The following is an 18,113-nucleotide window of genomic DNA, read 5'->3' as shown; positions in this document are numbered from 1 at the left end:
AGAGAATTCATGGATCAAAGCTTGTCGCAGTTGCTTGTAATCTGCCTTTACAGGGTTTGGTTGGCGATCCAGGAACTTACGCACATCTCTATTTGCAGTTATTCGTAGCAGATACAATGCGTCCCAAGCGGTCACGTTGGCGACAGTTTGCAAGTGAAAATCAATGTCTTGTAAGTAAGCAAAAATGTCATGGTTTCCTTCAGGAGCTGGGTTGAACGTAGGAATGTTGCGGGCTAGCTTGTCAAGGTTTTTGGGAGGAGAGCTGTTGCTGGGGGCCCAATCCGTCTGGAGAGGATTCTGACCCTTTACAGCTCCGCCCCCTTCAGCTTTTGGTGTTTGGCTGACCGGGAGAAACTCTGTGATGTGTGTTTCTCCGTTCCAGACACTCTGCAATCTGTAAGCATGTTTTAGTTCTGCATGAACAGTGTCAAGTTCATCTTGGAGCTCGTGTCTCTGCTGAGTGAGCTGATGGATTTTAGTCTCTGCTCTCTCAAGGAGAGCTTCAGCCTGTTGGAGCCTTTCGTTGAGTTCTTTTCTGGTTTTTCTCTCCAACTGTTCTCTTTGGTCTGTGTCGAGGTGCAGATCTTGCAGGGCATTTCGAAGTCTTTCTACTTCTTTCTGGAGCTTTGGATCTGTGGCGTCCTCTTCCTCAGTCGGGAAGAGTAGCTGGTCTAGACGGCTCTGTGTGTGTGCTCGGTCCTCCAGGGCCTCTGTGGCCTGGAGCTGTAGTGCGGCTGTCTTTTGCTGCAGGTCGGCGTTGCTCCTTTCGCTGTCCCGGGCCCTGGCGACGAGTTTGAGTGCAAGGTTTCCGAGGATTTTGGACAGCTGCTCGTGGCTGTATGTCTGGGCTGGATCATGGGACTCGAACTGGCTCAGGTCTGTGTCCCGTTGCTCTTGGCTCGAGCGATGTGGGTCCTGGGGCAGCACGGTCTTTGTTATGTCTCTCAGCCATGCCTCAAGGTCATCCCAGCGGACTGCAGGACAGGGTGAGCTCGACATCTCGGCTTACTGTTGGCGAGAGAAGCACAGCACACACAAAAAGAGACAAAATGCAAGTTTGTTTTAGGGTCAAATGAGCTATACTCATACGGGCTAGGCCGTTTATGAGAATTTCGGGCTAACTGATGCCGACAGTTAGCGGAGCCAATTTCGTGGGTATGGCTAAACCCACAATAGAGATTTTGACAGGCGGTAGCCTGGGAGTCGTCTAAAGACGCCCGCTTGGATTGTTTACTCTATTATTCAGCTTTCCTGGGGTCTCTCTTAGGTTCTGTCTGTAAGTGAAATGAGAGAAACAAATCACAACAGAAATGGAGAAAAATTAAAATAACAACAAAGTTGAAGGTAGGGAAGAAAAGGGAAACACAACACAAGGAAGTGAATTGGTCTGTAATGAAACGTCACAAACAATAACACGGGGAGTGTTATAAAATAAAAATAAAAAAAATAAAAAAAAAATAAAAAAAGAGGCCTAAGCCTATAAACACTGACTGAGTTCTGCCAATAGATACACAATAAGGGATTAAGATGTTAGACTTAATGTAAATTAAGGCTTTCTGGTGTCATCAAATTGAGTAAATATGTATGCAGGAGTCCGAGGCAAAGGCTTTACTAAAATAGTGATACAACAAAAGGGAAATTATGATAACTGATGGTGATTTATCAGAATAACCTACCCCACCCCACCCCCTTTGGAGAAAAGAGGGAAGAGAGAAAAAAAATTATCAATGAAATAAAATGTGACTAACAACACAGGCTTGAGACGCAGGCAGAGGAATAGGCCCCGGCAGCGGGTTTGTGCCACCAGGGTGAGGGGCGTATGTCCTCTCAGTGGTCTACCTGGTGGATTAGACACAATTTTAAATCAAAATTCAAACTAGTTTGAATTGAAATTCAACTAAGCGTGCAAGGAGAGGTTCAAAATAATAAAAATAAGGAAGGAAAGAAAATTAGAATGATGACAGTGATGTATCAATACTAAAAATTAATTAAACTGAAATTCAGAATGACTTCCTATAATCCTTACAATAACACTGAAGTTATTAGTATTGATTATAAAAATAATCAAACGAAAAGGGTAGCAATGAGACACTTCAATTGCAGACTGGGGGGTCAAACAGATATTGATAAGTCGACCCAAGATGGCCACACGGTGGCGTGCTTCTTCCTAGGTGGACCTATCAATGAACTGAGTGAATCAAATCTAAATTTTTAATTCGAGAAGTTTTCTTTTTTTTTTTCGACCTTAACTTAAAGTGTGACAGTCAAAAACAGAAAAAGGAATTGTCTAACTCCAAATACTATCAGCATAAGCTAAGCTTTGAATGCAGTTAAGTATTTGAGAGAGAAAATGAATGCAGAGAGGAAAAGAACTTGAAAGCAGGTGTTATCTTAGAACGCCACCAGAGGGCGTAATTGCGCTCGCGCAGGCTGACGTCAGTGGGAGGCGACGCTCACGTAGGATGACGTCGGTGGGGGGCGCGTAATTTGAGCACTGCCGCACCTCTAGAGGCTGCCCTCTAGTGTCGGTCAGTGGCGTGATTCAGCAGATTTTTTCTGTGGGATCACGAGTATTTTGCGCTCTGTTGCATGCGGAAAATGCGAGTTTCACAACATGTAACTACAGGGATTACACATTTATATTACACATTTACATTACACATTGAGACGGTTTTAGCATAAGAACAGGGACTATCATCTTTTCTTAATTCATAAAACTGGTCTTCAATTACACATTAGATATAAAACGGTTTACATAAAAACAGGTATTAAAACTTCTTGTTTTAATCACTAGAAACTGTGAGCAAACAGGCATTAAACATCTGTTTACTTAAGCTGTGAGCACAACAGGCATCAAAACAGCTGTGAGCATTAATTATCATTTGCTCATCTCCCATAAGCATTAATCAAAATAGCAATTTTATGATTTTTGCGTAGGTTTACGAAATTGGATCGCGAGGCCAATTTCTGACCAGGAGTTTATCGTTAACGTATTATCATAAGGCCTATTACGACTGAAACTGAGGCACTGCCCAGGTCAGATTTACGCCTTCGTCCTAAAAGAGATCCTTCGTCTTCATTTAGTCGGTTTAAATCATATTACATGTACTAACTGTAAAGAGTTTTGCTTCGTCTTTACAGAGACACAATGTAATGTCATGAACTGCAGTTTTAGCTCTTAACAGTGATTAAAAATGCTTAGACATTTTTTGGAACTGTTACTTTGAAGAGCTGAGCTGGCTTTGTGCCTAACGTCAGCTGAGTGAGTTCGCCTTAGCGACTTACCTCACAATTCAAAACGCGCGTGTAACGTTACAATTATTAATACCAATAATACACATTCACTGAAACTGAATTTGTTCCACCAAATAAAGTTTGAAACTGCCCGCATTCTCCACCAAAACTGTAACGAATACGACTCTGGGTAAATTTGAATTAGCTCAAGAACCTAGGGAATTTTGGAAATATTAATAACTATGACTCATGGTCATAATTCATAAGTCGCATGTACATTTATTTTATCAATTATCGAGATTATCTTGTTCTGTGACTGGTCTGACCGACATTTAATTCGTCCAGCGAAATAAATGTAAAATCATTACAGTCAAGAAGAGATATTCACAAACTTCAAGAGTTTCATGTCCTGGCCACGGACATCAACTTCCTGAGTTTATTAATTAAAACTACTCAAGTAGTCTATATTTCGAGCTTGTAGCTTAAGATCTTTTGTTTCATTGACTTTAGAATGGTGGATTTTCAAACACAGAGGCAGTGAAAAGTATTTATGAATTTTAATAAATGCAAAACTATGATTATATGAGCTACAAATAGAAACGTACGTAAAAATGCAAACAATAAACAAACAACATATAACCAAACAATAACATAAGTGATCAGAATGAACTGAAAGAAAGAAAAAAGGGGGAAAAGAGAAGAGGAAGAATGGTAACTTAATTCGCAGACCTAAGAGAGAGAGAGACCAGGAAATCAACTTTTAGGTTGATAGATAGTACTTGCGAGCTGTTGTACTCTTTCAGTGCGATGCTGGAAAAGGGGACGCGCGCGTGCGCGTGTCCGGCTGGTTTGCGTCTGGCTTCGTCTTCTGGGTCGTTTCGCAAGACGATGTAAAGGCTTACTTGAATTTAAGTTACCGAGAAAATTAGATCATTTCCCTTTTTGAGGGGAAAGGCACGGATGAGCTTAGTTGCAAAGGCAAGGCAGCTACTCGAACATGTGTTGGTCCGAGGAGAAGACTAAGGCCTTCTTCAGATGATCCTTGGAGAAGCGCTGCCGGGGAGGAGAGGAGGAGGTCAGCGGGATCGAAGAGAGAAGAGAGGTGAGCGAAGAAGGAAGAGAGTGTGATGAGGGGGTTTCTGCCTTTTAACAAACATCTGTTTACGCCTTCTCTTGGAACGACAGCGAATCAGATTGTCTTTTCTGAAGCGGGAAAATTCTCTTTGTGTGAAGGAGAAAACGCCTACTTTCACCATATGTCTTATGAGAGAAAGAATTCATATTTCTTCTTAAGATTGTACACCTGGAACAATACATCTTACTGTAATTTACTATGTGTGACGGGTTGAATTAAAACAGGACGGTCAGACAGATACTAATTATGACAGATAAAGGTCGGGGCAACATGATGTTACATCTATATGCATAATTACACACACATAAAGTTTGATTAAACACACAATAAAATTGTCATCGTTTCCGTTATGGCAAGTGAAGGCACCTGGGAAATAAAGGAATATGTATCAAACATTTGAAGAGTTTTCTCTGAAGAGTTCCATGAAAAGTAAATGTGTTGGAATGTTGGTTTGCCAAGGAACTGGATGAGCTGCAGCTTTGGGACCATAAAGGTTTATGACCAGGTCGAGGTCGTATTACAAGACACTATTGAGTGATTTTCTTTCAATGAACCTTCAGAATTACAGATTTTACTCTAGCAAGTCACACCTCTATTATAAATTTGTAATGAATGGTAAAATGACATTTTACTATGTGAAGTCCATATATGGAAATGTGCTTCAGTTGCATCTCGTGGTGGGTTTCTGGTTGAAAGTCCACGTGTGTGTGTGTGTGTGTGTGTGTGTGTGTGTGTGTGTGTGTCTTCTGGAATGTCCTGAGGCTGTAAAATCACAGGAAGTCCATGCTGAACTAGGGGGGTTTTACAAAGGGGTTCTTCAAAACAGGGTCCTCTTTATGGCTCAAATGTCCCTCTGGGGAAATTATTAACCAGACGATGTGTTTTGACGTCACATGATTCCTTAATTTGAAAAGCAGATGCCATTGTTGCTACATAATCCCCCCTGTTGTTAGACGAAATCCGGGATGGACTTCGTCGAACAACAAGTAGGCACAATGGATGGCAGGTGGCTCATGACGATCAAATAGCAGGTGGTTGCTAGGCTGATGATTCAGCTCAAGTGAGGTTGAGGTGGTCGATGTCGTGGGACCCCCCCCCCCCCCCCCCCCTTTTCACGGTTCGTAGGAACTCGCCAGACACGGCTTTGTGAGCTTGGCTGTGGATGCTCACGTCTTGTTGAGTCTGGTACAGGATGAAAGCCAAGACGAGTGTCGGGGCGTGGTCGGTGACCGTGGAGATGCCCATCACAGTGTTAGACTTCCTGGGTGTCAGTCTTGCCTTGGTGATCAGGAGTCGGGCTGCTCTCTCTCCATGCGATGCCGGATGCCGGATCTGGTGATGTCCGATTGCGGCTGCTTTCTAGCGAACCACCACAGCATCCTGTTAGAGGAAAAAGGGAGAGAGAGAGAAAGGGAGGAAAACTTTCAGCAACGGATGTCCTTGGTTGGCTAGGACAGTCTTGTTGCTTCGCTGAGGTTGGTATGCCACATGCTTTGATGTCTCATGCGTGGCTTTTGTGCTGCGATGTTCAACACATGAGGCGTCTTGGTGGCATAGGAAAGGTCTGTTCATCAGAGGTCCGCATGACCTTTCTTTGTACACAGCGGAGGTGTCGTAAGCGGCTCTGAGGCATGCAGTGTAGTTGGTAAAGTTTGTTCGTGCTGTGTAATCACTGCAATCGTGATGGTGGTAGGTATGTGGCGCAGACATTGGTCTGGTTGCACAGCTGCAGGTCAGAGATGACCTTGAAGCAGCAGGTGTCAGTGCTCGTTTTCTGTGTCGGTGTCAGACGTGGCTGCACTGTCTTCATCTGTTGTGTAAGAAGACTCGGGCTCATCAGGGTTCTGGAGAGAGTGGCTACAGGTTTGACGGTCAGGGCTTGGAGTTCTGGACGGCGGGTGATGCTGGTTCCAGAATCTTTCTGAGCGCTCGGTCCGACGCGTTGGATGAGCACCGTCACAGTCGTGCTGCCACCTGCTGTCTGGCTCTGAGCAGTGCTCAGAGACGGAGTAAATGGTGTGTGTTTCGACAGTCTTTTCATCCATAGCCCTTTGCTTGGTGTAAGCCTTGTGGGCTAAGTCTCTGAGTTTTCGAGTAGACATGGTTCGTGGGCAGACGAGCACACCGAGATGTTTACTCACGCTGCTATGTAGATTCCGCAGAAATAACGTTCTAAAGTTCACATCTTCTTCCATACCTGGGGTGTCGGTTGCTCCGAAAAACATTTGTCGGAGTCGGCCATAATAGGAGTTTGGGTGTTCACGTCGGGCCTGTTTCACGTCGAGGGCCGTGATAAACCCTTGGTCAGATTCTGGGTCAGAGAATTCATGGATCAAAGCTTGTCGCAGTTGCTTGTAATCTGCCTTTACAGGGTTTGGTTGGCGATCCAGGAACTTACGCACATCTCTATTTGCAGTTATTCGTAGCAGATACAATGCGTCCCAAGCGGTCACGTTGGCGACAGTTTGCAAGTGAAAATCAATGTCTTGTAAGTAAGCAAAAATGTCATGGTTTCCTTCAGGAGCTGGGTTGAACGTAGGAATGTTGCGGGCTAGCTTGTCAAGGTTTTTGGGAGGAGAGCTGTTGCTGGGGGCCCAATCCGTCTGGAGAGGATTCTGACCCTTTACAGCTCCGCCCCCTTCAGCTTTTGGTGTTTGGCTGACCGGGAGAAACTCTGTGATGTGTGTTTCTCCGTTCCAGACACTCTGCAATCTGTAAGCATGTTTTAGTTCTGCATGAACAGTGTCAAGTTCATCTTGGAGCTCGTGTCTCTGCTGAGTGAGCTGATGGATTTTAGTCTCTGCTCTCTCAAGGAGAGCTTCAGCCTGTTGGAGCCTTTCGTTGAGTTCTTTTCTGGTTTTTCTCTCCAACTGTTCTCTTTGGTCTGTGTCGAGGTGCAGATCTTGCAGGGCATTTCGAAGTCTTTCTACTTCTTTCTGGAGCTTTGGATCTGTGGCGTCCTCTTCCTCAGTCGGGAAGAGTAGCTGGTCTAGACGGCTCTGTGTGTGTGCTCGGTCCTCCAGGGCCTCTGTGGCCTGGAGCTGTAGTGCGGCTGTCTTTTGCTGCAGGTCGGCGTTGCTCCTTTCGCTGTCCCGGGCCCTGGCGACGAGTTTGAGTGCAAGGTTTCCGAGGATTTTGGACAGCTGCTCGTGGCTGTATGTCTGGGCTGGATCATGGGACTCGAACTGGCTCAGGTCTGTGTCCCGTTGCTCTTGGCTCGAGCGATGTGGGTCCTGGGGCAGCACGGTCTTTGTTATGTCTCTCAGCCATGCCTCAAGGTCATCCCAGCGGACTGCAGGACAGGGTGAGCTCGACATCTCGGCTTACTGTTGGCGAGAGAAGCACAGCACACACAAAAAGAGACAAAATGCAAGTTTGTTTTAGGGTCAAATGAGCTATACTCATACGGGCTAGGCCGTTTATGAGAATTTCGGGCTAACTGATGCCGACAGTTAGCGGAGCCAATTTCGTGGGTATGGCTAAACCCACAATAGAGATTTTGACAGGCGGTAGCCTGGGAGTCGTCTAAAGACGCCCGCTTGGATTGTTTACTCTATTATTCAGCTTTCCTGGGGTCTCTCTTAGGTTCTGTCTGTAAGTGAAATGAGAGAAACAAATCACAACAGAAATGGAGAAAAATTAAAATAACAACAAAGTTGAAGGTAGGGAAGAAAAGGGAAACACAACACAAGGAAGTGAATTGGTCTGTAATGAAACGTCACAAACAATAACACGGGGAGTGTTATAAAATAAAAATAAAAAAAATAAAAAAAAAATAAAAAAAGAGGCCTAAGCCTATAAACACTGACTGAGTTCTGCCAATAGATACACAATAAGGGATTAAGATGTTAGACTTAATGTAAATTAAGGCTTTCTGGTGTCATCAAATTGAGTAAATATGTATGCAGGAGTCCGAGGCAAAGGCTTTACTAAAATAGTGATACAACAAAAGGGAAATTATGATAACTGATGGTGATTTATCAGAATAACCTACCCCACCCCACCCCCTTTGGAGAAAAGAGGGAAGAGAGAAAAAAAATTATCAATGAAATAAAATGTGACTAACAACACAGGCTTGAGACGCAGGCAGAGGAATAGGCCCCGGCAGCGGGTTTGTGCCACCAGGGTGAGGGGCGTATGTCCTCTCAGTGGTCTACCTGGTGGATTAGACACAATTTTAAATCAAAATTCAAACTAGTTTGAATTGAAATTCAACTAAGCGTGCAAGGAGAGGTTCAAAATAATAAAAATAAGGAAGGAAAGAAAATTAGAATGATGACAGTGATGTATCAATACTAAAAATTAATTAAACTGAAATTCAGAATGACTTCCTATAATCCTTACAATAACACTGAAGTTATTAGTATTGATTATAAAAATAATCAAACGAAAAGGGTAGCAATGAGACACTTCAATTGCAGACTGGGGGGTCAAACAGATATTGATAAGTCGACCCAAGATGGCCACACGGTGGCGTGCTTCTTCCTAGGTGGACCTATCAATGAACTGAGTGAATCAAATCTAAATTTTTAATTCGAGAAGTTTTCTTTTTTTTTTTCGACCTTAACTTAAAGTGTGACAGTCAAAAACAGAAAAAGGAATTGTCTAACTCCAAATACTATCAGCATAAGCTAAGCTTTGAATGCAGTTAAGTATTTGAGAGAGAAAATGAATGCAGAGAGGAAAAGAACTTGAAAGCAGGTGTTATCTTAGAACGCCACCAGAGGGCGTAATTGCGCTCGCGCAGGCTGACGTCAGTGGGAGGCGACGCTCACGTAGGATGACGTCGGTGGGGGGCGCGTAATTTGAGCACTGCCGCACCTCTAGAGGCTGCCCTCTAGTGTCGGTCAGTGGCGTGATTCAGCAGATTTTTTCTGTGGGATCACGAGTATTTTGCGCTCTGTTGCATGCGGAAAATGCGAGTTTCACAACATGTAACTACAGGGATTACACATTTATATTACACATTTACATTACACATTGAGACGGTTTTAGCATAAGAACAGGGACTATCATCTTTTCTTAATTCATAAAACTGGTCTTCAATTACACATTAGATATAAAACGGTTTACATAAAAACAGGTATTAAAACTTCTTGTTTTAATCACTAGAAACTGTGAGCAAACAGGCATTAAACATCTGTTTACTTAAGCTGTGAGCACAACAGGCATCAAAACAGCTGTGAGCATTAATTATCATTTGCTCATCTCCCATAAGCATTAATCAAAATAGCAATTTTATGATTTTTGCGTAGGTTTACGAAATTGGATCGCGAGGCCAATTTCTGACCAGGAGTTTATCGTTAACGTATTATCATAAGGCCTATTACGACTGAAACTGAGGCACTGCCCAGGTCAGATTTACGCCTTCGTCCTAAAAGAGATCCTTCGTCTTCATTTAGTCGGTTTAAATCATATTACATGTACTAACTGTAAAGAGTTTTGCTTCGTCTTTACAGAGACACAATGTAATGTCATGAACTGCAGTTTTAGCTCTTAACAGTGATTAAAAATGCTTAGACATTTTTTGGAACTGTTACTTTGAAGAGCTGAGCTGGCTTTGTGCCTAACGTCAGCTGAGTGAGTTCGCCTTAGCGACTTACCTCACAATTCAAAACGCGCGTGTAACGTTACAATTATTAATACCAATAATACACATTCACTGAAACTGAATTTGTTCCACCAAATAAAGTTTGAAACTGCCCGCATTCTCCACCAAAACTGTAACGAATACGACTCTGGGTAAATTTGAATTAGCTCAAGAACCTAGGGAATTTTGGAAATATTAATAACTATGACTCATGGTCATAATTCATAAGTCGCATGTACATTTATTTTATCAATTATCGAGATTATCTTGTTCTGTGACTGGTCTGACCGACATTTAATTCGTCCAGCGAAATAAATGTAAAATCATTACAGTCAAGAAGAGATATTCACAAACTTCAAGAGTTTCATGTCCTGGCCACGGACATCAACTTCCTGAGTTTATTAATTAAAACTACTCAAGTAGTCTATATTTCGAGCTTGTAGCTTAAGATCTTTTGTTTCATTGACTTTAGAATGGTGGATTTTCAAACACAGAGGCAGTGAAAAGTATTTATGAATTTTAATAAATGCAAAACTATGATTATATGAGCTACAAATAGAAACGTACGTAAAAATGCAAACAATAAACAAACAACATATAACCAAACAATAACATAAGTGATCAGAATGAACTGAAAGAAAGAAAAAAGGGGGAAAAGAGAAGAGGAAGAATGGTAACTTAATTCGCAGACCTAAGAGAGAGAGAGACCAGGAAATCAACTTTTAGGTTGATAGATAGTACTTGCGAGCTGTTGTACTCTTTCAGTGCGATGCTGGAAAAGGGGACGCGCGCGTGCGCGTGTCCGGCTGGTTTGCGTCTGGCTTCGTCTTCTGGGTCGTTTCGCAAGACGATGTAAAGGCTTACTTGAATTTAAGTTACCGAGAAAATTAGATCATTTCCCTTTTTGAGGGGAAAGGCACGGATGAGCTTAGTTGCAAAGGCAAGGCAGCTACTCGAACATGTGTTGGTCCGAGGAGAAGACTAAGGCCTTCTTCAGATGATCCTTGGAGAAGCGCTGCCGGGGAGGAGAGGAGGAGGTCAGCGGGATCGAAGAGAGAAGAGAGGTGAGCGAAGAAGGAAGAGAGTGTGATGAGGGGGTTTCTGCCTTTTAACAAACATCTGTTTACGCCTTCTCTTGGAACGACAGCGAATCAGATTGTCTTTTCTGAAGCGGGAAAATTCTCTTTGTGTGAAGGAGAAAACGCCTACTTTCACCATATGTCTTATGAGAGAAAGAATTCATATTTCTTCTTAAGATTGTACACCTGGAACAATACATCTTACTGTAATTTACTATGTGTGACGGGTTGAATTAAAACAGGACGGTCAGACAGATACTAATTATGACAGATAAAGGTCGGGGCAACATGATGTTACATCTATATGCATAATTACACACACATAAAGTTTGATTAAACACACAATAAAATTGTCATCGTTTCCGTTATGGCAAGTGAAGGCACCTGGGAAATAAAGGAATATGTATCAAACATTTGAAGAGTTTTCTCTGAAGAGTTCCATGAAAAGTAAATGTGTTGGAATGTTGGTTTGCCAAGGAACTGGATGAGCTGCAGCTTTGGGACCATAAAGGTTTATGACCAGGTCGAGGTCGTATTACAAGACACTATTGAGTGATTTTCTTTCAATGAACCTTCAGAATTACAGATTTTACTCTAGCAAGTCACACCTCTATTATAAATTTGTAATGAATGGTAAAATGACATTTTACTATGTGAAGTCCATATATGGAAATGTGCTTCAGTTGCATCTCGTGGTGGGTTTCTGGTTGAAAGTCCACGTGTGTGTGTGTGTGTGTGTGTGTGTGTGTGTGTGTGTCTTCTGGAATGTCCTGAGGCTGTAAAATCACAGGAAGTCCATGCTGAACTAGGGGGGTTTTACAAAGGGGTTCTTCAAAACAGGGTCCTCTTTATGGCTCAAATGTCCCTCTGGGGAAATTATTAACCAGACGATGTGTTTTGACGTCACATGATTCCTTAATTTGAAAAGCAGATGCCATTGTTGCTACAACAATGTGTTTAAAATGTATAAGAAAAAGATTTGAGCTGGCGGTGGAGCAGTGGAGGAGGTCCTACAGACCTCAAAGTTGGACAGAAAGCAAGTCAAATGGCAGAGATCATTCAAAGAACTACAATGTGAATCTTAAAATTACAAGAAACATAGGTTATATATATGCACAACATTGGCCTGAAAGGATATGTGTGATGTGGAGTGCCCGTGTGAGCCACTGGAGGGCACTCTCTCCCTGCATTGTTTCACCATGGACTCATTATGTTTAACTATGTTTCAGTGGTGTTTGATTATGGGTCATTGAGTTCCTTATATAAGTCTGAGTGATCTCTGTGTCCGGTGCGAAGTCTTGTTACACTGTAAGCGTACATCTCTGAGCTTTGTTTCCTGTTTTAGTATTCTGTGTTTCTCTGGACTTTTGACCCTTGCCTGCTTTCTGGACTGTTCATGAATCTGTGCTGCCTGCCTCGACCTAAGCCTGTTTTCACTACGAGTTACTGGATTGCCCCTTGTTTAACTGTATGCCGGAGTTTATGTCTGCTTGTGTTTGATGCTGAAATAAAGTGCTGCATATGGATCCGACCGCCTCTGTCCGTACGTTACAGAAGACTTCGCCACTACAGGATCCAGCGGACTTTCAGCATCTATCCACCGTGGCCAAGACCCAAGTTTCCATGCTAGCCTCTCATCATTTACAGCTGACGAGACTAACATCTCTCCTCGAGGAACTTACAAGCTCTATGCAATCTGTGTCTCCGCAGAGCTCAAGCACAGCCAATAATCAAGCCCAAGCTCTCGCTGCACCTGTTCCACCGCAACCCAGTGTGAGTGCTGTATCTAATTATCCTAGTCTGTCATTTCCTGAAAGGTTTAATGGCTCACCTGTGGCATGTGAAGGATTCCTTCAGCAGTGCAGCTTGTATATGAATCATCAGCCCCAGTTTTACACCTCGGATGATGACCGCGTTTCCTTCATTTGTTCACTGTTCACTGGAAAGGCTCTGGAGTGGGTAGGCACGTTCTGGGAACCAGGTCGGATATCGCTCCCTTCTTATGACGTGTTTATCGCCCTATTCAGAGAGGCTTTTGAACTCCCCGCAGGAGAAGAGGATCCCGAGGAACTGTTCTTGTCCTTGCACCGGGGAGGTTCGTTTGCGGCGGATTTCTCTCACTCTTTCCGAACGCCGCTAAAGCCTCATCTCGCCAAACTGTTCGATCCTCCCTTGATGACCGTTAGAGGGGCTTTCAAGTATACAGTTTCTGTCAAACCCATTCATCGTGTCGGACCCCTCGAGCCCGTATTCCGCACTGGTCCTGTTGAATTTGTTAATCCAGAGACAGTGGAGGTTTCACCGGCTGAACCGGAGTTCGAGCGCGTGCCAGCCGACTCGAAAGAATCAAGTGTCGAGTCGAGTGAATTGAGTGGGTTAAGCGAGTCAAGTGAATCGAATCCTGAGTCAAGTGAACCGAATCCTGAGTTAGGTGAACGGAATCCTGGGTCAGGTGAATCGAATCCTGAGTCAAGTGAACCGAATCTCAAGTCAAGTGAACCGAATTCCGAGTCAAGTCCTGAGTCAAGTGAATCTAGCCCTGAGTCAAATGGATTCAGTCCCGAATCTAGGGAATCCAGTGAGTCAAGTGAGTCAAGTGAATCAAGTTCGGCTGAATCTATGGAGTCCGGTCCAGTTAAGCTAAACGAGTCTGTTCTCCTGGATCCAGAGTTATCAGTTCCTACAGCGCGCCGTCGCAGGAGGAAGAGGAAGAGGACCCGCTCGGCTTGCCAGGCTCCGGTGAGCGTACCTAGACTTCTCGCCCTGCCGGCCCCGCCTCTGCGCCTCGCCCTGCCGGCCCCGCCTCTGCGCCTCGCCCTGCCGGCCCCGCCTCTGCGCCTCGCCTTGCCTGCACCCTTCAAGCTCCGGGAGGCTTCTCTTGAACCCGTTTACAGCCAGGAGGTTCTTCCCATGGATTTCCCCAAGTATTTTTTTGGGGGGGGGGCAGTAGGTATCCTGAGAGGGCCATGGAGGTGGCGCTGACATGGACCTTGTCTGTGCTATTTTCACTTGAGCCTCCTATGTCGCTAGTCCTGTCTGGTCCTGTGCTTCCCATGCCACTGGTTACGTCCAGTCCTGAGTCTGCTCCGTCCTTGTCTCCGCCTAAGTGTTCTTCGTCCTGGTACCTCTCCAAGTGTGCTCAACCCTGGTTTCCGGTCAAGTGTGTTCTACCCTGGTTGCCTACGACACGTGCTTCCCCATGGTCTCTTACCCTGCTCTGGTTTCCAGGCCCTTGGTTTCTCCATGGGCCTGGCCTCCTGCCTCTCCACGGGCCTGGCCCTCCATCCCAGCCCCCGTTGACCTCCCCCCAGAGCTTTTAGGAGCGTCTGGAAGCCGCTCCTTTGGGGGGGGGCTATGTGATGTGGAGTGCCCATGTGAGCCACTGGAGGGCACTCTCTCCCTGCATTGTTTCACCATGGACTCATTATGTTTAACTATGTTTCAGTGGTGTTTGATTATGGGTCATTGAGTTCCTTATATAAGTCTGAGTGATCTCTGTGTCCGGTGCGAAGTCTTGTTACACTGTAAGCGTACATCTCTGAGCTTTGTTTCCTGTTTTAGTATTCTGTGTTTCTCTGGACTTTTGACCCTTGCCTGCTTTCTGGACTGTTCATGAATCTGTGCTGCCTGCCTCGACCTAAGCCTGTTTTCACTACGAGTTACTGGATTGCCCCTTGTTTAACTGTATGCCGGAGTTTATGTCTGCTTGTGTTTGATGCTGAAATAAAGTGCTGCATATGGATCCGACCGCCTCTGTCCGTACGTTACAATATGTTTGTTTCATAAACATTGTTAATGAAATCATATAGTTCATAAGCAATCTTATTATTATTTTAACTACCTATTTTATTCTCATGAAAATATATTTTTTTCTAACATTAAACGCATCTAAAAGCTTCAGTAACCCCCCATTCAGAGAGGGACTTTACTTTAGTGTTCAGGCATAGTTCACACTGACTAAACAAACTCCAACAAACACCAGCCTCCAGTGACTCTTGGGTTTTGTTGGATCAGTGTGTTAAACCTGTTAGTGTTTGTTGGATAAGAATGCTTAAAATCTACACTTATTTCATGTACATCATTTATAAATAATACAAACCTAGTATCATAAGTTCAGCATCATATTAGTGTCCAGATCACTCTGGCAGTTATGACAATGACTGTACATTATCACTTACTTACTTTATTACGGTTGTATTAAAGTTATAGTGGAGGATTTTCTTTTTCCGGGTGGATCATCAAAACTATTGGTCCTCCTAATTGTCAATCATTCTGGTGAGATGTTTACGTAAGGCCGTCGTACGTGCTCGTCCCTAGGTAGTTTTCGCTTTCTGCGCATGCGCACTTTCGTCGCAAGAGAAAAGTCTACGAGGTGTATGAGAAGAAAAGAAAGGCCGCAGAAGATAGAAATAAGACCAGAGTGTTTTTGGGAGATTCTTTCACACAATGGCGTGTGCTCAAAACACAGGTTGGGCTTTCCACTAATGCCTCAGTTGCGAGGTTTCTACTCTAAGGTAAAGTTTGGTTTGGAGAAATCCATTTCAAATCACTGCTAGTAAAAGTTATCTACGTCTATATTGTAACTTTCTAGGGAAGATTAGTTTATTATTTTGTAATTTGCATCATTAGTAGTTATTACGGCGGCCAGATTTTTAAATGTACCAGTAGTCTTATTTGCGGGGAAACTTTTTGTACATAAATATGGGTGAGATGAGATCCATCCGAGCGATCGTCTTATCATCGCGTCCCCGCCCCTCCTCCCTCATGGCATAGTGGAAAAAGTGCAAATCTTCTTTTGGAAAGTAAGCATGTATGAGAGATGCCGACAGCAAATTGTAAACAGAGAGTGCACGAGGAGAACTGGGCTCGTTTAATAGGCGTTCCCTCTCGGGAGCTGGTAGAGTGTTGTGCATGTGCAAATGGAGGGCGGTTCTTTTCTAAAATTCGGAAAGATCCTCCACAATACCTTTTGATGTGTTCTTTCAATCTAGTAAATGAATGTAAATGTAATACAGTCATGTATTTGCTGGTACTAATATCCACCAGTGCATTGATAACACTTTCCCAGGTGTGAACACATACAAGACAGAGATTTATTCACGGGTTTAGAGGCCAGTTTAATTATTTTTAAAGAATATACTTTCTGAAAACATTATTCTGAAGCTATTTTTTGTCTTGCTTACTCTGTGTGTTCTGAGTCCTCTTATGTTTTGTGTACAGATCATTGAAATTAAGCAATTTTATTTTCTCCATAATTCATAATTATTGTCCATCAATAACTTTTGTTCAACTCTGATTTAAGAGATATATTCATGTGAGATACACTTATGCCATTTTTAATCAATGATGTGTAGATTGACACTCATACAGATCCAGTAAACTTTATTTCAGTAACCCCTTTTTCACACAGATAGAGATTACTCAAAAATATTTAAGATGTCAACCATCTTAAGAAGTGTGTTTTGTTCTCTATATGTTGCAGGTGGCGCTCAACATCTCTCAGAGCTGAGGATTGTGTTGATGGGATATAGAAATGCTGGTAAGAGTTCATCAGGAAACACCATCCTGGGTAGAGAGGAGTTTGACTTGAAGAGATCTGCTCAGTGTGTGAGGAGACATGGAGAAGTAGCAGACAGACACATCACTGTCATTGAAGCTCCAGGATGGTTCATTAATGACACTGTAGAGACGAGTCCTGAGTTACTGAAACAGGAGATTATGCTCAGTGTGTCTCTGTGTCCTCCAGGACCACACGCTGTACTACTGATTATACGTCTGGACACTAGATTTAAAGAGACTGAGAGAAAAGCAGTGCAGGATCATCTGGATCTTCTCAGTGAGAGAGTCTGGAGTCACACTATAGTGCTGTTCACCGGTGGAGACTCTCTGTCAGACACATCTATAGAGCAGCACATTGAGAGTGAAGGACAGGATCTCCAGCGGCTGCTGGACAAATGTGGGAACAGGTTTCATGTTCTCAACAATCACAACAGGACTGACGACACTCAGATCAAGGAGCTGCTGGAGAAGATTGAGGAGACAGTGGCACAAAACAACGGCCGCCATTTTGAAATAGACAGAAAGATTTTACAGGAGGTGGAAGAGAGAAGAAGAGCAGAGGAAGAGAGAGCAAAAGAACGAATGAAGAGAATGAAAAAACAGAGAGAAAACATCAGATCACAGATGAGTGAGTCCACATACTTTATAATGCAGATATTCACACTGAGTATATTTAGTAAATCATGAAAATGTAACAGTCACAGCAATAATAACATGAAACTTCTTGTCATTAACCGCTATTTGTCGAGGCATTCGCAATAGATGTGTTCAAAGCAGTTCACAGTGACGGCCCATAAAACCTTTTACTAAAGGAAATAAGCACTTTTGTTTCTTAAACAATCCCGTTCTTTATAGGGTTTGCTTTTGAGAACAGAAATCCCTTTACCTAATCCATAGAAAACAATACAAAAAACAACTGCAAACAGCTTGTATTAAATATAACCTTAAACATCAGCTTTACACATATAGAAACGCCTCATGTTTGTCGCTGTTCTGAAGCTCTGTTGTAAAGTTTTCTTTCATCGAAGCAGAGACCAGGAGACAGTTGGGATCACGTTCAACAGAAGTTATTCTTTATTGAGAACTCCGCTGTATGTGGCTGCAGTACTTCCAACATGATCTAACTCTAATACAGTATGCATTGTAGTTATATACATTCCAAGGGGGAGGGATTACATAGAGGTGGAGACTCTGAACAAAGCATGCAAATGAAGTAGGAACACACCCTACTCTGAGTCCAATTGAATCAGCATAACTATTCACATGTTGATACTGGCCAGGAACTCCAATTCCAAGAGCCATCCCAGAGCCATTAAAGACAAAAGGTGAAAGTCAATCAACCTAACGATTCAACGTCTGGGCTCCGAAAGGTGAGAATCAAGTGATCTGACTAATTTAAAACACAATAGAGAAAACAGGTCTGGCAGAAAAGGAGACTCTTGCTGGAGACTCAATAAATCAGTCTATAAACTTTATCAGTTTATATACTATTGCAGTGGAAAAACTAAATTAAACA

The 18,113-nt window shown here is 43.3% G+C and overlaps 1 protein-coding gene across 1 annotated transcript in view; it reads left to right on the top strand.

The window, feature by feature from the left end:
• LOC307151669 (uncharacterized protein) overlaps nt 1-18,113 on the top strand; it is a 125,583-nt gene that overhangs the window by 20,299 nt on the left and 87,171 nt on the right. The window contains exon 4 of the mRNA XM_079859785.1: nt 16,521-17,225. Within this exon, the coding sequence (XP_079715911.1) occupies nt 16,521-17,225 (705 nt within the window). The remainder of the gene's footprint in view (nt 1-16,520; nt 17,226-18,113) is intronic.

Source organism: Squalius cephalus, assembly GCF_949319135.1.
Source record: "Squalius cephalus genome assembly, chromosome: 23".
NCBI lineage: Eukaryota > Metazoa > Chordata > Actinopteri > Cypriniformes > Leuciscidae > Squalius > Squalius cephalus.
This window is presented reverse-complemented; position numbering and strand designations above follow the sequence as displayed.